This window comes from Dermacentor variabilis, chromosome 3 (genome assembly GCF_050947875.1).
Source record: "Dermacentor variabilis isolate Ectoservices chromosome 3, ASM5094787v1, whole genome shotgun sequence".
Classification (NCBI taxonomy): Eukaryota; Metazoa; Arthropoda; class Arachnida; order Ixodida; family Ixodidae; genus Dermacentor; species Dermacentor variabilis.
Window position 1 is genome coordinate 3861401 of NC_134570.1, and position 23248 is coordinate 3884648.

Here is a 23248-nt window from a genome sequence, read left to right on the forward strand (position 1 = left end):
ATCTCGTGTAACATCCCTGTTAACGCTGAGATGCGTATGGGCGGCATGAAAGGTTGTTCACTTGTGCGATTTTTGGCGTACACGTGAAGCGCGACACAGACGCGGGACAAAGAATAAGCGACACGTCTGTGTCGCGCTGCACATGTACGCCAAATATGTTAGCTTTCCAACTAGACCAATTCGCTGTGTTGCTCGTACGATTGTTCTGACTATGCGGCTCTAGAACAGTGTTTTCAAAATAGTAAATACCAGCGGATACAATTTGCCCGCTGCGCCCTGGTTTTTCCCTCTTCTGTTTTATTCTACTTTTTTGTCGGCGTACTCATTTTCTATGTAACGTTGATTGATGTGCTAGTGTTCTTTGCTTTGTGTATGCGAAAGGCTCGCGCGCTCCCAGTGATGAAACAGCTGTTATGACTTCATCATTTACCGCCCGCAATGTCTTGCTTGTTCGATCGGGCTTAGTTGACGTGAGCAATGTAAAATTAGGCCTCTATGCTTAATAAGCGCTGTGTTATAGGAAATTGACCCGAGTAGTATGAAAAGATCAAGAAAAATGTGTGAATAGTTACTCTGCAAGTTTGCCATCTTGGCGTGATTAGTGCAATAAAAATAACCTATTGTTATTCTTAATAAATTGTTGCCTTTCCAGTTGCTTTGAATTCTGCCCCCAACGCTCCAAGAACCAACACTCTTGCCTTTCTACCAGCAGCCATTGGTCATCCATTCGCTTGTACGAAATCAATTTTATCTAGACGCTCGTTCATCTTGAATGTTTTTCCATGTGAAGATTTGCTGCTACTAATCAGCTGGTTAGTATGCGGTATGAATGAATTGCAAAAATAAGCTTTGCATAAAATGTGAACATTTGAAGTGAGTTTAAATCTACGTGTCGGCACCGCACATGTCGAAAACCTGTAGCTGCTATGAACGATTGATAAATTACACTCTGTTCACCGTCCCTGACATAACTGCAAGCATGATAGTTCTCTTGACAGCGATCATTATTCGGCTGGTTTCGGCAGCCAAAATGGGCTCACATAATAGTCCACCTTACGTGAAGTTTTCTTTAAACACCCTTTAAAACATTTGTTGCCTTCCGGTCTCGGCGAGAAAACTTCATATGCATGCTAGGCAACATTGCAACACTTTTTGTTGCGAGGTACAACACGTTTGCACGCGAACGTTGGAGCTGTTTGAGCCAAGGGCGTAGTCAGGTTTTTATTTCGGGCGATCGAGGAGGGTCCTTGACCTTATATGTACATTCGTGCGTGTGTTTGTTTGCATGTGTGTATATATGTACATACGAACAAAACTTCCGGGGCTGGGAACCTTACCCCATTGCGGCTACGTCAATGGTACGAGCGTAGCCTGCACTAAAAAGTGAAATCTTGCTTAGCACTTCCGAACAACTGCCGCATGTAGCTCGCGAACAGCAAAGAAAACAAATGGAACACCACGCGGCATTTGCCTCCTGTGCGCGCGAGCAGTAGCTTCACTGCATAGCTGGAACACACTGGCGGACCGATGCGCAACTCTGCTCCCTGCGGGATCTTATGGGGGCGAGGAGTTACGGATTCGCCATCTGTCGGAAGCGCCCCGCTTGTGTAATGTGAGGGATCACGCGGCGCGCTCCTCATAGGTTTCGCTTACGACGCTCAATAAAAACACCACGCCGCAGCCCTCCTGGACATTTATGTAGGTACTCTCAAAAGGAGGGAAGTTTTGACTGTCGACATAATAATCTTGGGATAACTGAAAGCACATAATTGTTTACAGCGCTACCTGTTTATCGAATACGTACAGTGAACGCCACTGCGCGCGGTCGCCGCGATGGGGTCTCCCGAACCGGCATCTTGCGTGAAAGGTAGGAAGCGCTGATAGTAGAAATATGTTCTTACAGTGGGCTGTCTGTATAACCGAATGGAGCATAACAGAGTGAAGCCTCAATGGAGCGATCGCACTGGTTCGCAGCGACCGATTGTGCGTCTGCATGCTTTTCCGCGCACAATATTTTGCTTTCGCTGTGAGCGCGTTTTTGCAACGTGCCGTGAGCTGTAGGCCGCAGCGTATGAGCATTTAAAAGTCCTCAAGCAACCATTGTTGCGTTGACGTTATCAGAGCTGTTCAAAAATAATTTCATTATAGAGACTTCGACGCCTACGGCGACTGTGGTGGGCCGTCGCGACGATTCAATCTTTTTTTGTCTTCTAAATTCTTGGACATTTCAATATTGTTTCTCAAGTTTTGACGCACTGTATGTTTATCGGTTTTCTCAGCGTGAGATTTCCCTCTGCTTCTTTTTCGTAATCCAGTGCATTAATTCATAACACAAACATGACCATATGCCATGCCTTTTTTTTAATGCGCTTCTTACCGCTCCCTTTCTGTTCCAGTGAACTTGCCAGTATCTAGCATCAACAAGTTCATACAACAAACCGTCATTACATTAGCCGGGCAGTGGGCGCAGGCGAGCGTCTCATTGCGCGTTTTCTGATACTCACCGAACATCGCAGTCCCGACGCCGTAGCAGAAACATTCCCCGCGGCTGTGCTTGCTGCGTACCCGAGTTGAAGCCGATCGCTGTCTGCCGGTTCTAAGTTTCGCCCGCCAAGCTTCACGCAGCTCCTTGCCCTGCAGCTATGTGTGAATAAAGCTGACACCGGGCTCCGTTGCGTTCGTCTGGCACTGCTGCACCGAGCAGTAGCCTACCATGCTGCACGCCTAAGGCAGCCACTACCTATTGTAGTACTTTCAAATGTTTTCAAGCAGACACCCCAAGGCGGTAAAGCCTCACCACTTAATCAGAACCGCGGCGCAGATGGGACTTTAAACTCTCGTTTTCAGCGCGCTTCGGCGCTTCCGAAGCAGCCGAGGCGGCCGCTGTGTCCACGTGATCCCTCATGTCACGTCCCGCCGACGGTGGCGCCAGCTTTTCCAGTGGTGGAGCTCGCCCCCAATACAGGGACACTAGCGCGCGACGGAAGACAGCGCTCCCAACTTTCGTCGTGTGCGCACGCAAGATTGAGTCGCGATCGTCAGCTCACTGTCGCAACCTTTCATTGACACATACAGCATGCGGAGGTGGTCATCGCCATTGGACTTTATACAGAACATCGAGGCGACGACAGAAATGCGCCTGGAGTGCCCATAAAGTTGCTATTGCAATTACATAAAAATGGAACCCATAAGCTTGCGTAACCCGCGTTCACGAAGTGAAAACTCACTGTGATTATTAATTCGCTGAGTTGCTTTTAGGAGTGCTAGGTTAGCCGAGCAATCTTGCTACGGTATCTGTCATGCTTTTCATTTTCTAATGTTTTTTGCTCAGATATAAGTAGGTAACGAATGATTCTACTTTTTCCCGCAATTAGGGTTACTTTGCAAATTAAATTACGGGGTTTTACGGGCCAAAACCGCTTTCTGATTATGAAGCCCGCCGTAGTGGAGGACTCCGGAAATTTCGACCACCTGGAGTTCTTTAACCTGCACCTAAGTCTAAGTACAGGGGTGTTTTTGCCCCCATCGACATGCGGCAGTCATGGCCGGGATTCGATCCCGTGACCTCGCGCTCAGCAGCCCAACACCATAGCCACTGCGCAACCACGGCGGGTCAGGGTTACTTTGTACTGAGCCTACAAAATGATGGTTGGTACTAGGAGGAACCCACGTGAGCGTTGTCCTGAATGCGAGCGTACTTACACGTAGGGAGAAACGCAGTCTGAGTCCGTGCGCGATGGGAACGACGCAGCTTTTACATGTACGATGTGCGTGACAGGGTAGTGGCTAAAGCGCCTAGAGCAGGATAAGCTAGCTAAGCCGCTTGGAAAGCTAGAAAAGGAATTCAAGAGCGAACAGAAGCAGAGGAAGAAAAGTAGAAGATAGCCAACGTAGAAATGCAGCTGATGGCCACCATTCCGTAAATCAACGTTTCGATGCGAGCACGGCTAACGGGGCTGGCAACAAAGCGAGAGCAGGCAAGGAAGCCGAAACCACCGCGCCGGAAAGCAGTCAGCGATTGAGGGCCCACCACTGACGTGCTGGCCGCGGAAGGCGAAGCGCGGCCCCGAGTGTCCGCGACGAGGAAAAGCGTCCAATTGCTTTTGCTGGCGACTGAAGCGTGCGACAAGTAGAACCGGCGGTGCAAATTCCGTATACTGTCGCGTCATCCCGGGGCTATCTGCGATTTTTCTCTCGTCCGCAGGTGGCGCGGCGGTAGCGCATTTGCATGCTTTCTTCGCGGCTTTATTCGTTTTTACGCATAGTTTGTGTACGATGAAATTCAAAAGCAATCGCATATGCTGCGTGCCTGCAATGCACCAACAGAGCCGTGGCAAGTGAGCCTCCACTCGTTCCCCAAAGGTGCGGCAAAGAAGAAAGAACGGGTTGTCAAGTTGCCAATTGGCAAGCCAGCCACACCCCCGATCAAAGTACAGTGCGCATTTCATCGGCAGTGACTTCTTCTGGAGCCACGTACTTAAGAGAACGAAATTTATTTGCTCATGTGCATTCTTTTATTTGTTTCTCTAGGAGAATCGATGCGTCAGTTAGAATAACAGAGCTTGCGAAAGTGTATTGCCGCAGCGGGAACAACGGCGTGGCTTTGATCCCGAGTCTACGTAGTACGTGGGCGAGCGTCGGAAGCATTTGCTCAGGTTTCGCCTGCATCAACTCGTAGCGTGTGGTTGCCGCGGTGTCTCGTTTCTCCAGAAACGCAAGCTTTCGTTGCACCCCGCGCTCCACCGCGCGGCCAAGCTCGAGCTGCGCACTTGTGGCCAGCGCAAGGAGAACATGCGAGCATTTAGGGTAAAAACTGACATGCTTGTAGCACCTTGCCGTAGCTAGAGAAATGCTACAGCAGGTGGGCGGGCATATTTGACCGTGTTTCGCGGGCAGCAGCCCGCAGTGTAGTCCCGTCCCATCAGAAACGCATGTGTCTACGTTCTGGGCTGCACCCCGTGCGTCAACACGCGGTCAAGCTTTGCAGCTACAGTGGCCCCGAAAACAAGATTGGTTGAACATAACGCACAGACATTGAATGCACGACGTGAGCTCAAAAATCTTCTGTCGTGACTCCTCGTCACTCGGACGATAATACAACTGCACCAGCGAAAAATAAAACAACCGCCATAGCTTTCTTTACACCTGCATGCGCTAGCATAGCGACGTACAATAAAGACGTCTGAGAAATTGCAGTTGCGATTACCTTAGTGATATCCTTCCTCTAATTATCGAACATAATTATCTGCTCATAAGAACTCAATACGTGAAAGGAGCTCGAGAACATGACAGAGCAGTAAAGTTGCTCTTTGTCGCGAAATGGCAGTGCGTCAAAGGTAGCCTTTGCGGGCGGTCGCTATTAGCACGAGGAGTAAAGACAAGCTAACGTACCTTGATAGAACCTTCCCGGTCACAAATAAATTCCAGCCCATGCGGCTTCTGCCGAACATGTGACGCCTAGAAGCAAAGCCCTTGCACAGCGACAGACGATACACTGCAAGCCTTCACGCCGCAACAAATAATGCTCTTGACGTTCATGACTTCTTCCCCTTCAATCAGGCACCGTATCCGCGTTTCTGAGGCGTCTATGTGGCGCACGATATTACTTGGCGAAAGTGATTGTGAAAAAGGTAGAACTATCTTCAAACTCAAGTTTATTTACCAGACAATATACTGGAAGCGCTAAGCCAAATATGGAGCTGACGTGAAGGACGCACATGCGCTCAGGGGACCCTACACTCTCTGTGGGCGCCATATTGAGTCCCTTGCACGCCACCTATACGCCACGGAACTTGCGAAGATAGAAGGTAGGCAAGCGAGCGAGTGCAGATTAGCGCGCTCCCATGAAAACCGATTAGGGAGGTGTTAGCATAAGCCAAGGAACGCACGCTGGACAGAATGGAAGAAGGGCACCTAGTGGTGACAGTGCCCGGAGTGATTGACGTACTACAAGGACGAGGGGCAGGGATCGCGAAGCAAATGTCTCAAAGTACAAATAGCAGCGTGCACGGTTCCGTATGTTGAAACGTAGAGGTATGCGATCTAAAGGGCAGGGATCGCAGTAAACAAGAAAAGTTGGACGCTAGCCGAGGCAGTGAATTTTACGGTCGTTGACATCAGCCGAGAAGTGCACCGAGCCGGCCGCGAAGGCGCTTCTGTGCTTGACGGGAAACATTTGAGCTGAAATGTGGTAACCGGTTTCTGGTAACAGCTTTCGTTCTGCCGTGGAGCTTCATTAAAACTTCTTTCTGGGCGAGTTGGTGCATACTTGACATAAAAATTGTTACAGCGCAATCACATGCAACCACAAAGTTTGAAGGACGGGACACAAGCGCTTGTGTCCCGTCCTTCATACTTTGTGGTTGCATGTGATTGCGCTGTAAACAATTTTTATGCCGTGGAGCGTTGCCAGAAAACTCAGCCCAGCTGTGCGCCACCTCACGTGGCCTAAACTCTAAAAACAAAGAGAGTTCCGGGAACTCTCTTTGAGGGAGTATCTACATGTCCCATGTTTCACTCCCTTTTCGACAGTAGATCGACCCCATTTGAGAGAGATTAATGACTCTCCCCGACAGAGTCCTATTACCCCACCGCAAGGGAGTGCTAGTACTCTTCCACAGAATGTTATTACTCTCCCCATAAGGGTAATAGTACTCCCCCAGAGCGAGACTTCGAGTCAGAGAGAGAGAGTGCTCTTTATTAGAAAAACAGAGAATTTGGCGGCGCGTATATAACCGCTGGCATGCTACTCTGTATAGGGGTGGGGAAAGGGATTAAAAGATTCCAGAGGAGAGTGGGAGAAAAAGAGGATAAAAATAAATATGAAATGTCCGAGTGGACCTGATGCTAATATTTACTGGTGACATGGCGGGTAAATTTAGGCTTTTGTATATGAAGTGTGCAATCTTTAAAGCTTTCCTATTAGACGAATTTCTGACTGGTATTTGAACAATAAATCCAAAACCCGTCGCTGTTATGAAGGGCCGGGCATTGTACCTAAGATGCTCCGTAACTTTAACGCTTCGTGGCAAATCATGTCCATTTGTTGCTCAAAAAATTGTCTCGTCGCGGTACGCGGGGCATTCTAGTAATATGTGCTCCATTGTCTCTAAGTTGCGACAGTTATCGCAGTATGGGTTAGTGGTAAGCCCTATGCGGTACAGATAATTGTTCTTGTATGCCACGTTCAGTCGAAGCCGATGGTACAATGTCTCTAAGTGTCGATGAAGTGGTGGTGGAATTTTCGGTCTCATTTTTGGGTCAATGTAACGCAGGAAGTTATCTTGGTGAAGCGGCAGATTCCAGATCCGGCCATTTTCTTGATAGGCATATTTTTTTGCCATGTTTGAAGCGCCGCCTTTTGTAAAAATGTTCTTTTGAACTTGCGGTAGTGGAGTCCATTTCTGGCAGCTTCATCCGCACTTTCATTTTCCGAAATGCCGGCATGGCGAGGCATCGACTGGAACTTTATACAATGCCCAGCAATCTTAGCCCTGTGGTGAAGATAAGCAATGTCGAATGCTGCAGATTGATTATTGCAGCGCTTGTGCCTGTTCTACATACTTTGAAGGGCTGCTTTTGAATCCGTGAAAATCACCCATGTCTTTGACGGCTGCTGTCGAAGTACATACACAAGGGCCTCCTTAATGCCATACAGCTCCGCTGAAGTAGATGATGTCGCTCGCCAAAGACGAACCGAGAATCGTTGCCCTGTAGAGGGAACAAAAAGTCCGCACGCTGAGCGATGTGGAGCTGTAGAACCATCTGTGAAAATGTGCGTTGCGACTGCGTATTCTTTGTGCATATATTCCAAAGCTATCTGATAAGTAGCTGCTTGAGGCATTTTCTTTTTCGCACTGATTCCAGGTATATATGGCCCGATTTCCAGTGGGGACGATGTCCATGGTGAAATGTTTCGTGGCATAATTTGTGACGCCTGAGCAGGAATCTAAATAGCTAGGCTTCCGACGGCATTCCCAAAGCTCGATGTAGCACGGGTTCTAGAAATATTTTTTTAAAATGAGTCTTCGTATGAATGACGTGGCGGAGGTGAATCCGAAGTGTATCCTGCAAAGTTGCACTTCAAGAGGCAGGCATCTAGCTTCTGCTACAGTTCCTCAGCGGGGCGACCCCTTCGGAAGGCCGAGACATATGCGAAGGCAGTTGTTTCGTGCTGCCTCAAGTAATCTCTTGCTTGTAGGAGAAATTTTGTGCAGGATCGGGAGGTAATATCGTAGTGTTACGTCGACGTAGGCTTTATGGAGGAGCACCATTGATCGACAGTTGCTGCCCTAGTGTGATCCGGCTAAAAATCGGAATACGTGCGATGCCGAGGAAATCTCACCAAGTTTTTTCACTTGACGCGACCATGTGAGGTTCCTATCGATCGTCACTCCAAAAAACCTTTGCGTCTTGACGCATGGAAGGGTACGACCACCCAACACTAGTGGATATTTTTCCACACACCTCCGCGTGAAAGCCATGGCAACGCTTTTGTCGGGGGACAATTTCAGACCCCTTGTATTTAGGTAGGCCGATATATTTACTAGCGCTCTCTGGAGACGTTGTTAGGTGGTACTGCGGGAACGCGCCGCGCTACAAATGCAGATGTAGTCCGCGTACAGTGTGATTTTGACGTCGTGGGGCAGGTTTCTTCTCAGATGGATGAGGACTAAAATAATATCGGGCTTAACACAGCCACTTGTGGCACTCCCCTCTCGACGGCATAAAGCGCCGTGGGGCCATCCGGGGTACACATGAAAAGTTGGCGTCCTTGAAGATAGTCTTCAATCCATGCGTAAAGCACTCCTCCAAGACCAAGGGTTTCCAAAGCGTCAATTATTGCTTTATGATAGACCGAACCATATGCTGCCTTAATGTTCAAAAATAATGCAGTATAGGTATATTTCCAGAGACCAATATTCCTCTTCAATTGATGAGACCAAGGCAATGACATTATCAATTGCGGACCTATTTTGCCGGAAGCCATTCATTTCCTCCGGGTAAACTTTTGTAGTTTCCAGCAACCAATTTTGTCGTTTGTAGATCATTTTTCGTGTAGCTTCCCTACGCAGCTAAGCAGAGATATCGGTCTGAAGGAGGCGTAATTTGTTGGCTGCTTCCCTGGCTTCAATATAGGACTAACTTTCGCAAGCTTCCATTCCGTAGGGACCTCCCCAGGTATCCCCCATGAGGCGTTGTAGTATTCCAGAAGGCGTAGGCGAGATGTGTGGCATAGATTTGCGAGCGCTTCATAACTCACACCGTCATGGCCAGGTGATGATCACTTGTTTACGTCGCCGAGTGCTGCCGTGAGCTCTTCGATGGTGAATGGTAATTCTAAGTCAGGAAGGTTAGCTCGAGGTGGACTAGGCTGATCGCTTGCAATTTGCCGAAAAGGTTGTGCCCCGTTGGAAAGGAGCCTGCAGTACTGCTCTGCCACCTCTTTCAGGGATGCGCGTTCATGTAATGAGAAGGCGATAAAAGGATAAAGTTGTTGCGGCTCTTTGCGAATGCCTCTGACGATTCGCCAGATTTTGCTCAGCGGTTCTCGTATGTCCAGTGTCCCACAAAAGCCCCTCCACCTTTTTCGGTTCAGTTTGGTGAGGTAACGTCGTATGTCTTTGTGCCCGTCGGCAAGTTCTGAGGTCTTCGATATTCTTAGTACGTAGAGCCTTCCTTTCGGCATGCCTTCGAATGGCACATAACCTTTCAAATTCATCGTCATTAGTTGGTACATTACAATGCTTAGTGGCAGAGCGGGTACTTTGTTTGAAGCAATGAGCTATTGACGGTATTAATTCTGCATTCGTAGTCGAGGCTGTGATCCCTTTGTGTACGGCTGCTGTGTAAGCTTCCCAGTCTACCGACTTCAGTTTCACTTTTCTGGGCGACATCCGAAAATGAAGGGCAGAGATTAGGATCGGTCAGTGATCACTACCTCAAGTCTCGAAATCTGTACACCATACGAACATAGGGGCCACTTGACTTGATACGAACGTGACGTCATTGCAGCTGACAGTCTTCGGATTTTTCAGGAATGTTATTCTACCATGAGGGGGGGGGGCGTTCACGGGCTCTATATTGTATTTTGCAAGAAGCTTCGCCAGCTTGGCAACCCGAGCACATGTATGTGAACTGCCCCAGATCTCGTTACGTGCGTCAAAATCGCCACAAATAATATGTGGAGATTGAGTGCTTGTCAACAAGTTTTCCAATCTTGTCACGTCGAAAGGTGATCCTGGTTCCAAGTAGACGCCGATCAGGGTAAACACTTTGGATGCAATCACTGTGGTTGCGCAAATATATTCATTCTTGTCATTTGGTGCTACGTCAATCGCAGAGGCAGGCACGTCGCTGCGAAATCCAACGAAGCAGTCGACTAATTCCATTTGGTCGCCTTGAATGATGAAAGTAATAACCCTTTATCCTAAACTGCTCGTCGACGCGAGACTCGAAAATGACCATAAAAGGGGATCGGCACACTCGCGCAAGATGCTTAGTCTGCTAACTTCGAGCGCTAGCCGCGAGCGTTCCACTGGAATATAGTACATGTGGGGAAGTGTTTGTTGGTGGACACCGCTTGTGAAACGATTGTTCGTGAAGTCATCGTCGCTACTGCGAAGAATGACGGCGTTGCGCCGTGAAAGAAGATGACACCAGCGGTTCCAAAGCCAGGATGGCCCCAACCTCAGGGATGCTTTTAAACGATGGGCTGTCACGGAGAATAGCCTTGATTGCGGCGAACATCATGGGAATCAGCATACTTGATATCTCATTTGCAGTGCTACCATCTAACAACTTTTCTTGGTTCTTCCTGTTCTTCTGCTGCGACCTTGAGGACACTTGTTGCTGTTGTGAGCTTGAGGTTATATCACTTGAGGGCTTTGATTGACTCTTTGCAGTTGAACGTCTTTGCTGGTTTTCTCTCACAACTGAGGCGAAGGACTTTTTCAAAGCCGTGTCGCTGCGCTGCACCGTGTCGTGTTGCTTTTGGTTTGTAGATGTATATATCACATCCGGATTCGGTGGTGGTTCTCGTCGTTTCTGCGCTTTTCCTTGGATTTGCTCCGTTGTATGTGCAAGAGTGGCCGATTTCTTTTTAGGACACCCTCCGTATGACGCTATATGCTCAGCTCCACAGTTTGCACACCGAGGCTGGGAACGTGACGTACACTCCTTTTGTGCATGGGCTCCAGCGCATATTTTGCAGCGGATGGAGCCTTTACAATATATCTCTATATGTCCATGTCTTTGACATCTGAAACATTGAGTAGCAGACCCCATGTATTCCGTCACGGGATAACTGCAGAATCCAAGCGACACTCGGTTTCGTAAAGGGGCGTCCTTAGAGAATTACAGGATGACCGAGCGTCTTCGGATTTCCGTTACTACGCCATCTTCGTTAGGGACGTACAAAACTTGCCTTTCAGCAGATATGACTCTCGTTCGCTAAATACTCCTTCAGGTCGTTATCCGAGTACTCAACAGGAACGTCCTGTATCCTCCCGTACGTGGCAGAGTAGGAGTATGGAACTCGAGCTTTTACAGGAATACCCGATAGATCTGAAACTGTGAGGAGGCGATTGGCTGCAGGAAGTGTAGACACTGTCACCATGAGGCTGCCATCGTTGTTGAGATGGTGGCTGAGTATCTTTTCTTGGGCTGTTGTCAAGACCGCAAAAGCCAGAGGATTTGGGTTTACTTTCCATAAGCTGCTGTCAGGCTGAGTTGGCTTGAATATAACAGGAACACCTGCGGCTCTTTTCTTTTTGTAGGAGAAAACAGTGAAAGCTGTCTGGTCCATCTCTTCGTTGTCTCCTGTAGATTCTCTTGTGTCGATCTCGCCTTCACGTAGCCTTTGCCTTGCTTGCTCATCTTCTCTCTGGTCTACAGAAGGAACATGCTGACCTGATTGCTGATTGCTTGCGATGGATGGATGCCATCAGAGTATCACGAAGGGCGGCCGACGGCGGAGGCTGCCTCGGTTCGGTGCGCTTCGTGAGCTGCTTGCTGTGCTTCTCTCGCGGGACGGTGACCCCCAGACCGGCGTTCGGTGAGAGAGAGGCACAAAGCGTAAACATGAGCTCTACACTTGCTAAAAAAAGACTTAACGTTACAGACGACGTTGCACATGAGATCACCCTCTCTCTATGATGCACACAAAGCAGCCAGACCAACCGGAGCAATCGTCAATAAGACCTGCCCTGTTTGATGCATCTCTGTATGCCAACTGGACTCCGCCGAAGAGAGGCCAGTCTACTTTATCGCTTATGGCTAGGGTTGGCCTTCACGAAATCTTACTCAGTTCGGGTTCGAATGACCGACACCGCTCTCTGCAATGCCTGTCTTTGCGAGGAGACGCTAGAACACATTCTGTGCGACTGTCCTGAATATAATGTTCACAGACTGCCTCTGGCGTCCGTTCTAGCGCACCTTGACAATAGACCATTGCCAGATGCAACTATTTTCACACATCGCCGACAGAAGACATCGCAGCTGAAGGCGACGAAGGGACTACTTCGGTTTTTGAAAAAGACGAGCTTCGAGAAGCGGCTGTGACAGTGATGTCACGTACCGCGCAAGAGTGACGGACTGTGACTGACGATGTATGTGCTGTGTTATGTGCTCTCTCTCTCCTCCCCATCTTTCATCTCGCCATCGCGCTTCCATGTATAGGGTAGCAAACCGGTTAAGCTAAACTGGTTAACCTCCCTGCCTTTCCTTCGCCACTTTTTCCTTCCTTCCTTCCCCGACCGAGTGCTTCTACTCCTCCAAACAGAGTGTTTCTATTCCCCCAAACAGAGTGCTTGTACTCCTAACAGAGAGATTGAACTCCTTCAGAACAGAGTGCTAGTACTATTCCCAATAATGTGAAAGCGCTCATGGTGTAGAGCCATGGTCACGTTAGAAGGGATTCGCAATACTTGCATGAGACGAATATTTGATTGCTTGCAGATCCTACACTTATCCATGGTGAATTGGATGCAATCCGCAGTCGCCGAGTTACTCTAATAAGCATTTTTTTTCTCTTATAAGGCCCCTCACTAGGTCTGGCCATCTTGAACTGACAAGCGCAGAGCATATTTGAGCGATAACGAACGTGCCTGCAGAGTTTTACGTCGCTACGCGCCGCGGAAAGATCTGAAATTTCAAACCGAACGCCGTTTTTCCTTCTCGCGATCGCCGCGCTCTAAGCCGGAGAATGACGTATTCGCGTCCCTGCGCCTACTTACTTGAGTCCGCAGTGTGACGTCGCTCGTGGTGACACGTGACTTTGAGAATTATTCAAGACAACATCTGTTATCTGTGCGATCTCTTACTTGAATTGACGAATTGCAGTTTAGAAAAATAACAAAACACACAAACGGAATGTCTGCGTGTTTTTTGTTTTACTTCGCACCGAAGTAAGAGAGATGTATTTCCGCTTCGTCTGCTTGTTCCCACGGTCGTGCGGTCACGTGCATAGGTACCGAAACTATGCCATTTTCCACCGTGCTCCAGCGCGTGATCATGCTCTGTGATCCGCTTGTTCTACCTCAGTATCCTTGTAGCACTGAATTACACCGCCAGTCATGTGCCCTGGGGCACAGCGCGCAACATCATGCGCTGCGCGAAAGAGACAACAGCTCGCGCACGGCGCCGTCAGCGGTAGTACGTAGCACCGAACAAAAAAGCGAGGAGAAAAAAAATGAAGGCGGAGCCTGTGACGTATGTGTCACGCGATCCTCGAAGTCTGGTATGGGAGAACGCAGGGAAGGAATTTCGCTTGCGAAGGCTAGACGGGGCGAGTGGAGAGAGCATCTTGCTTGGCAGTGGAGCCCGCCTGCTGAAATCAAGGGTTCGCAGCACTGAAATATTTCTATCTCGCTTGTTAATGAGCCGATTTGAAATATTTTTTGTGGCAGAACGCTCCCTAGAGGACACGTAATAACTTCCAGCCTATAACTAAAATTTTCTATGGGGCCTGATGAGGGGCCCTTTAAGCTTATGCTGTGTCCCCGCAATCGCTGTCGTATAGTAGTGGCATTTCCTTGCCTTCTCACGTCACCTTCCCCCATCTCTTGTTTGGGAACTGCCTCTTCTCTTCCCTGTCCTCTTCTCCTCTTTAAAGTTCTTTCTGCGTCCCCTCTGGCCTCGTATGCTAATGGAAAGGGAACCGCTTCAGTTTCTGCCATGCTTCTGAGGAGAGTCACGGATAATCACAGTTGTCAAGCGGCTAATGTGACGATGGCCAGGTAACTCCAGAGGGTATTGAGCACATTCGACGTGGTGGGGTGAAAACGAGTTTCTCCCGTCGCCTTTTCTCTCTGACTCGCGCCTGTCATCTACGCACACGCTGTGAACCACCCGCCGACGGGGTGTGCGCGACAGTAGCAGCCCACAGCAGCAGCAGCAGCAGTGGGAAAGTCGAAGGATAGGCAAAGAAAGCTTCGCTTCATAAAGGCTAGAGAAAGAACAGGCTATATTATTGAGTAATACTAGCCGAATAAGATCTAAAAGCTAGAACTGCCCATGAGGTAGTCTCCGAGACTAGAGACACGTCATGGGTAGAAGCGTGTGAGTTATGTGACATTTCGGAGCAGTCGCATCCGAAGCCCCTACAGTGTGTACACAAAGAAAATTATCCTCACTATTCGAAGGAACGTCAGTCTCCGAATCTGAGTCTGAAAGTGCCACAGGAGTGCGCTTGGGTACAGCAGGGCCAGGATCCGAGCCATGGGAGTAACTGCCATCCGAGTCCGACGGCCGCTGCGCGGTCGCCTCCCTGTTTCAGCGTCCAATGGAGCACCGTCGGTCGCGCCAGTCAGCGGCTCCAGCTCGCCAGAGACCACGGCCGGCGCAGCGGGCTCCGGTTCTACTACTGGGGTGCCAGTGAGCGCCGCGTCAGCCTCCTCGCCAACCCCCCGATCGGGCACGTCGGAATCCGCGGAACGGCGGCAGTGTCTACCTCGCTCAAAGCAGCCTGGCTGTCCTTGTTCGCCTACTCAACTGCTGGGTTTTCTACGCGCGAAGCAACCGCCTGCTCGGTTGCTGATTCCTGCTGTTCTGGCCGCACGGCTACTCACGAGTAGGAGTGGAAACTACACTCCGAGACTGCGTGGGCTCAGCCCCATCGCACGCACGCCGCGTCGCAGGCCTACACCTACACTGCCGTAGTACACTGCCGTAGGTTACACCTACCGCAGAACCGAACGACTCCCTCGTATTTAAAGTGCACGACACGCTCTTCTACGCAAAGAAGGTTAAGAACGGGCCGCGTCATCTCCATCCGAATGCGCTGGTTCTCTGTACCAATGCCAGAGAACCCCGGTACGGACTCTTCGGCGATTCATTGGATCCTACCGAAGACCTTCAGCTTGGTGAGAAGAGCTTCGTCTGGAAGATCCGTGGGGTAGCCAAAGACTAAAAATCTTCGCACGAACACCCCGATGCTCGAACCGAACGACAACATCGCGAACATTCAATGTGGGATCAGCTAAGAAGCGACCAACGTCGGCCTTACTCTTGAAAGTGACCTCGAAACGACCCGCACCAAAATCCTGAACAGAGTTTAACTTGGACTGCAAAAAGCGCTGCACAAGCACCTTGCAAACATCAACAATGGTCGCGCCTTTAGGAACACGACCAAAAAAAGTAAGTGGACGAAGCCGGGATGGGGCCACAATCGCGGTGAAGACTGCGTGGCGCCCGCGCCTAGCCGAAGTGAAAGACTGAATGAGTGTGAAAGCTAAAGGCAACAGCTAAACTCAAGAAACGCACAGAAGACAGCCATGAGGGCAGCCCACCAAACAGATGGACACCTGGCCAGAACCCTCAGGGACCCGCGCCGTATCTAGATATTCTGGGAGGAGACCACGTAAAAGGGGGCAGCTGTCACACGCCCAGGAACGCAACACACAGCCACCCGGATTGGGCCATGTCCGAACTCGTCGTCTTGGCGGTGCCATCTAGGAGCGATGGCTCAGGCTACACCCACAGGGAAAGGATTTCAACAAGAGGGGACACTTGGCGAAAACTATCAACATGAAACACATCACGCTAGTAGTAATGTCGACCGTTTGCTGTCGTGAGCAACGAAAAAAAAAAGAATTTGAAATGAAGCCAACAGACATTGTTTTATTCCTTTTATTTTTTCCCGGCAAAGCTAAAAATACCTGCGAAAAATTAAGGTACACTTAGGGACTTACTTTTCTTGTGTTACCTAGCGACAGGCCAATGAGGCATGCGTCAGTCACGCCGTCGAAGCGAGCAAGGTCTGCTGCGCGTGTGAGCGTTGGCCTGTACGGCAACCCATCTGCCTGTTTCTTTTTTATTTATTTATTTAGCCTGGTTTTCGGGGCTCCCGGCGTATTATTGCGTTCCTTCTGCACTTCGACACGGCACCACTGCACTATTGGACTATGGCAAGGCGAGAAATTCTGCTTGCAGTCTGTGACGCATATTGAGCAATTAAGCTTACTGCACGGAACCTAGACTTGTGACGCAATTAACGAAAAACAGCTCAGCGGTACTGCCGCAGTTAATTTGAGTTAATGACTTGTACTAGGAGGTGTTTGCGACTCTTTCTGTGAGTCCCACATTATTGTGACTAATTTCGGTAATCTTTTAGCGTGCTCGGCGCGCCTGCTGTTGTGACGCAGTTAGCGAAAAGCAGTAAGGCGGTGAGCCGCAGTTAGTTTCGCGTGTGCAAAACCTTACTGGGACAAGTTCATGACGCTTTCTCTGACCTCCAACATGATTGTAATTAATATCGTTACATTTCGGGATAATTTTGAGGCACACTCACCGCGCCTGTCGTGATCTAGCGAAAATCCGCTCGGCAGTGGTGACAAAGCTAGTTTGGCGTCTACTGAATCTTAGCGAAACCAGTTTGTGACGCGTTTTATAGCCCAGCAACAACATACAACTTCTTTCGGAACTCACGGTTGTCGAAAATGCGACGAGCGATTGCCAAGAGTGATAACAGGGAGTGTTGCTTGCGCCGGCAGAACGCGAAAAAGATAACGCCAAGGAGCTGAAACACCAGGAACTTTTAACTCGGAAATTCTGTCTTCTGAATGATTGAAAACAGGCCTTGCAAGGAATTCTGCGAGCGTCCCTCATGGTCTGGTTAGATCCACACGACGGACCAAATTGCTCTTTTGGACCGCGGTCCGCGCATCACGTGATAGGACGTCACCAGTTCGTGCGTACCGCCGTTGGCCCGCGCAAGACCGCGGCCCTCGCGGTCCAACAAATTGCCGAGGCTTTTCCCGCTTCCGTTTTGGCGGCGGACCGCATGCAAACCGCAGCGATTTTGGCTTAGCCAACGAATGTTTTCCGGCAACAGAGTGTCTTCAGCCAAATCCAATCTAGTTTTCGGCTCAGCAAAAGCCAGTCGTTTCATGTTCGCAGTTCCGCCTACACGTTCGTGCAGCAGATATATTTTTTAAACACTGTGTCCTCTTGGAGTGACGAGGAGGTTTTTTCATTTTGTATACCTCGTTGAGCAGTTCCCGGCTTTGTGGGACTCGAGCCGGTATAATAACAATTACAACACTCTGGCAGAGAGTGTAGCTGGTTGGTCTGCTCTGCCGTCTGCTATGGCGGTCCGCCGTGTGGATGTGCTCTGCGCCGGACCGGACCGCGGCGGGCCGTGACGTCGCATCACGTGACCGAGCGGCCCGCGGACTTGGTCCGTCGTGTGGATCGGCCTTTAAGAGCGTGTGTTGTGGCCACCTCTGTGTATAGCTATCGTACTATCGCCTCGGTCGATGCCAAGTTCTTTTGCAAGTGCGCCTGTATTTGTGCTGGTAAAGTGCAGGCCCGAATGTAGAAATGCTTGAAAATTGGATGTTTTCGTGATATGTATGCTATTTCTCGGGATGAGTCACGTATTTTCTGCGCCATGTGTGTAAAAGCGAATAGCTTTTGTTTGTAATGCCACCCATTCACCACTTTCACACGTTTCGCCTCTACACGCATTATTCGTATATGGTGCTAATGCGAAAATTACACATGCTTGTAATTTACTTTTTTCAGCCGACGTCGTCTGGTGGAGCTTTGTACGGGAAGTACTGCTGCTTACCAGGTGCCACAATGTTGGATGAGTGCACATAAAGCCTGGAACGAGCATTTATATAGAGTAAAATAAACATTTCGCCATTACAAAGGGCGTCTTGCCTCTCTCTCTATGAAATCGCACGTGGCACATATTCCATGGAGACTTGTAAAGACCATTCGCTATCATTTTTACATAATAATGAAACAATTCCGCACCATGACCGCGAGCGGTTGAGCAGTAGAATAAAAAAAGATGCCGCGCCGATCAGCGTAGCCGGCATAACGCGTTCCAGGTAGCATTCAAAACGCGCGCACAAAACCGAAACCGGAAGTGTGGTTCCCGTAATGCCCGTGGCTTGGTGCGCTGCAGTCAATTCAGCCGCCGGGCTCTATGGGAGTGTCCGCTCTTGTTAAACCTTTTTTCTATGCTCCCCGCGCAGCAGTGGAAGGCAGAGGGTATAGTGTACTCGAATAATGTCTCACTCTAGTACACTATAGTAGAGGGCGAAGCCGACCTGCGCATGCGGGTCATTAGCCGCTGGTGGAGACAGCGATGGGGCCGTGATTGAAGCGCCGTGATGAGACGGGAGAGACGACACCAGCGGAGATGGCCTCACGTCGCGCCACCTGGCAACCAGGTGGACGGTCGCATCTGCGCCTCCAAGGGCAGTTAGTAAACCAAAACAAACGGCGCAGAAAGCCAGCTGGCCTTTTTCAGTCCCTAAAACGCTGGTTGTATTCAAATGTGCATTGCATTCTTTGCCAACATGATTCTAGCGTTAGGTCTCACTTTGCAGTCATCTTGAAGACACAACAACACGTGTTTCGGCACTATTTGTGCATACGCAGAAAGCTTCGAAGGCTATAGATTCCAACAGCGCTCGTTTATTCTTGTTTTTGACATGCACGATTTGTATCTCGATAACTGCAGTACCTTCAGTTATTGGTAACGCTGCCATATTTATTCACTACGTTTAGTCTTCCAGCCTTTCATGACATGCCTGTTTCACGACATCAGGCAGCTATAGCTTTGCGGTCACTATGGTCTGATGTGAGAAGTTGCGGCAGTCTTTTTAGAGGGAAACCTCAAATACCTGAAGTATACGCGTCAACTTAGTTTTCGAATCATATTTGAGAGCGTAAGCAAAAAAAACCACGCGAAGACTCCTCTGGGAGTTGTCTAAGTATGCGTAAGCACTGTGCCACTTGCTCATCTCCACGCCGCCCTGTGTCTTTATCAATGCTGCAAAACTTGATCCGGACAGTACAAACGATCACGTTGCAGATACGGCGACACGAATTGGTGCGGACGGCGGCGCTATGTACAGTCGCGTTCATAAATTTGGAGACCATGCGAGCCCGTGGCCGTGTGCATGCGCGCGCCGTCTGGCGGCCTGGTACGTGCTGTCAAGAGTATCGCAGTGCGCATGCGCGTCCTATCTCGCTGGCCTGCGTGCTCGCTCGCTGCTCACTGGCGTGCGGGCCGATTATTGTAATTTGCGTTCGTCGCCACCGGGGGCCTTATCGGAGGTCTTTGTTCGTTTCGCGTTCTGTCCAGCTGCTGCAACGTCACAAAGTGGCAGTATATAAAATTTCTGACAAGGGAGGAAGAGAGCTGCCAATCGGCAAGCAGGGAACTCCCTGTACGACAAACGTCCGGGGAGGTTGTCGTTGTTTTTTGTGGCGTCAAAATGACGGCAGACTCTTGTCCGTCATTTTGATTACGAGCACGTCGTCTGCTAGGAGCAGAACGCGACTAGAGATATGAAGGTCGAGCGGTAATCCACTTGCTACGAGACCGGGTTTGCACAGCACAAATGGTTCACCGCCTGCTGATTGGCTGCACTATCACTCCCAGTCTCACAAATTTTGCATGCCGCCACTTTGTGACGTTGCAGCAACTGAACAGAGCACGTCGAGATCGTCCAAAACAGCGCCGAGATCGGACCAAGGGGATCGAAGATACACGCGGCGCTGCTTCGCGAACAACACTACTGGCGGCGCCGGCCGCAAATTCCTGTGAACGGCGCGCTTGAAGGTACGCAGCGAGCGAGCGAGCAGGCCAGCGAGGTAGGATGGACGCGCATGCGCCCTGCGACACTCTCGACAGCAGGCACCAGGCCGCGAGACGGCGCGCACATGCGCACGGGCCATGGGCTCGCATGGTCTCCAAATTCATGAACGCGACTGTACATTGATAATGCAAGCAAAGTACTGCAGGTGGCGGTGCCAGGTGCGCTGATGTCGTTCCGCTCACTCTAAGCCGTTATCGCTCTTTAGCGCCTTATTCATCCGCGTTGAACCATTCTGAACCGTGATCGAACGTGCTCCGGTGATGGCTGCGCATATGGCACTGCCGCGCGGAGCGTATCTTGAAAGCAATCTGCGATGCGGACAGTGAGTGCCGACTGCTGATAGCTCCGCGCGTTGTTTTCGCCCCTTCGCGTTGAAGACAGACGCACGAGCCCACATCTAGAAAGCGATCTTTGAAAGGGTCAAGGTGTGGCGTGTGCTGAGAGCTTCGTGGGCGCTGCGTTCTCACTGGTTCGTACGCGTTGAAGCGACAAGCAGCACGAAGGTAAAGCCGCTCGCTGCTGCGGGCTCTATCTTGAAAGCGGTCATCTTACGCCACGGAAGGATGGACGGATAAACGGCTTTTGTTGGCTAAGCATAGAAACGCTTAGGCATTTAGAAGCGCGGCAAGGACGACTGGTTATCCGCTGCGCTCGAAACCGAGAACTGCAGAACTATATTACTGTACGTGTTTTGCCACCGTTTTTAAGGAGAGATGTAAATATTATACTGAACGTAAACACATAAACTGCAAAATCTTCACATTTTCAGACCGTTAGTGAGCGCAGCACCGAAATTCCCGCTGTCCGTCTGAGCACGCCTTTGCGCATTCTCACACAATATGGCGGCTTAGCTGGACGTGTCACCACCCTGCACGGAGAAGCATGGCATCGAGCAAGGAGGTATTGAGGCGCCCTGGCTATGGGCCGGTAACAGCGCTCTCCAACAGCAGTTGTCCTGCCGATGTTGTTTTGGTAACCGTGATAGCTGCCGTCACAACGAGCACAGAAGACGTGTTTAGTGTCAACTGACTTTATTTCAGTTAGTGCCTCAATAAATAGGTCTGCCACATACATGCGACAACGCAACGACAAGTAAATTAATCAGCCTGAGAGAGACAGTTATCATGGAAACCGAAGCAGCTGCGCTCGTATTCGGTAGCCGCCCCCCTCTTCCTTTCCCCGTGCGCGGCGAGCGTTCCCATTCTCGGAATCCCACTGAAAACAACCATCTTGCAGGAGGACGACAGCAGTGACTGCTCACTCGATGGCTGCTGTTGCTGTCAGCGCTGTTGCTGCCATTGCTGCTGTTGCTGCTGCTGCTGCGGCCAGGCTAATCCGGCATACCGCCTGCCTGACCGGACGACCGCGATTGGCACGCAGGAGGCCATGGTGGTGATGCAGTGCGTTCAGCTCCATCTGGGTGGCACGGGTGCGCCACAGTCAGTGCTACCCATGGGCGCCCTCGTCACCGCCCTCTACCGGCATAGGGACTGGATCTGCGTGCAGACGCCACATGGCGTGCGTGGATTCGTGCGGCGCGGCAGCTGTACCCCACTAGGCACGTTGCTCGCCCAGAACACCGGTCGCCGCACGAGACAGTCTTCGGCCACTAGTAGAGACATGACGCTGCGCCGCAATATTGTCCGCCACGGCAGCCACAATGCGCCACGGGTCACTGACAAGTTGTCTCCTGTGACGAATATCGGCGCATTCGTCTGGGCCAGCGACCAGTCCAGCGATCAGTCCCGCTCTATTACACCGCACGTCTTCAGTGCCGCAGATACGAGCAGTGTTGGCTGACAATAAAAATGCAGCGATCGTAGTCGCACCATGCTCCAAACCGGCTCCTGAGTACTCAGATGACCCTTGCGCCTTGCCAGTTCGTTGCGTTTAAGGTGGCAGTCTCGAGAACTATAGGGATATCAACCATATGGCATTAGAAAGTTCACTTTCGGCGCTTTCGAATGGCACCTAGTGGTATCGCCCAGCGGCAAGCACTACTTGGTGGCAATTACGAAAAAAAGAAACGGTGTTTCTGCTGTACTACCCTCCATGTTTCAATCATTACGGCAAAAATAGGTAGCCTAATGAAATGTGGTCTGCTGCGCACTTATGGATGCTGTGCCTCCATACATTGCAACAAAGCGATCTCTATCAAAATCGACGTTACTTGTTTTTTGTCTTAAACAAAGTATTTGGTTCTTTCCTTGGCCTGCTTTAACTTCCCCAATATGCAAGGCGTTCAGAAGTAAGACTATTTTTCACCGTACGAGCAGCAGCGGAAACGCAAGAGCTCAAATAACGGCCGCAGGGGTGCACTCGAGTGGACGCTGTACTAAGTGTTAGCCACTAGGGCGTCTCGATGCGCTCTCTGGAGAGCCGGGAGTGCGTCGAGGCACTCATGCCGCTATAATAGGCGGACTGAAAATGAAGCCGTGCCGGCGCCATCTTGCAAAAGGCACCGAAAGCTACAAGCAAGCGAGAAACGTCAACTTAAGCTTTCGATTGTCTTACTTTCAGAAGCATCACTTTTGCTTAACATGCGACTATGTATTATAGATTTTCACATCAGGACAAATTTACCTATAATCGAGTAACCCACGTGCAAACAGAGTCACCGTTGTAACTGCTAAAACCGATATATTATTTTGAGTTACTGAATAATGTATTCTACACGAGAACAAGACTTGCACTTCCGCGAAGTCTTACTGGCACGGCTTTATTTCCGTTGGTTGACCCTCCGGTGGCTTGCCCTGGCAGGTTACTGCAAGTACTCACTCCTGTAAGCTTCTTGACACGAAGTGTCTAAAGCTACGTCGGACATAAGCACGAAAAATCCAGTTTGTCAGGTTACTGCAAGTACTCACTCCTGTAAGCTTCTTGACACGAAGTGTCTAAAGCTACGTCGGACATAAGCACGAGAAATCCAGTTTGTCGTCTTAATGATACGGCGGTTCCATAAGGAGAAAGCTCTTCCGCAACCGCATTGCACGAAGCTTGGCAACCTTCAAAATAAAGAGTAAGTACAGAGGTACTCGGGGCTACAGCGCCCCCCCCCCCCCCCCGCCCTCCCCCCGAAATTTTTTCGTGCTGTCCATGCGCCGCCGGCCCAAACAACCCCCGGCGCC

General features: G+C 50.1%; 1 protein-coding gene across 1 annotated transcript in view; it reads left to right on the forward strand.

The window, feature by feature from the left end:
• LOC142573899 (uncharacterized) overlaps window positions 1–21944 on the forward strand; it is a 278585-nt gene extending 256641 nt beyond the window's left edge. Inside the window, exon 3 of the mRNA XM_075683110.1 lies at window positions 21357–21944. Coding sequence (XP_075539225.1) covers window positions 21357–21920 — 564 coding nt within the window. The 3' untranslated portion in view covers window positions 21921–21944. The remainder of the gene's footprint in view (window positions 1–21356) is intronic.
• Window positions 21945–23248: the final 1304 nt, after the last annotated feature.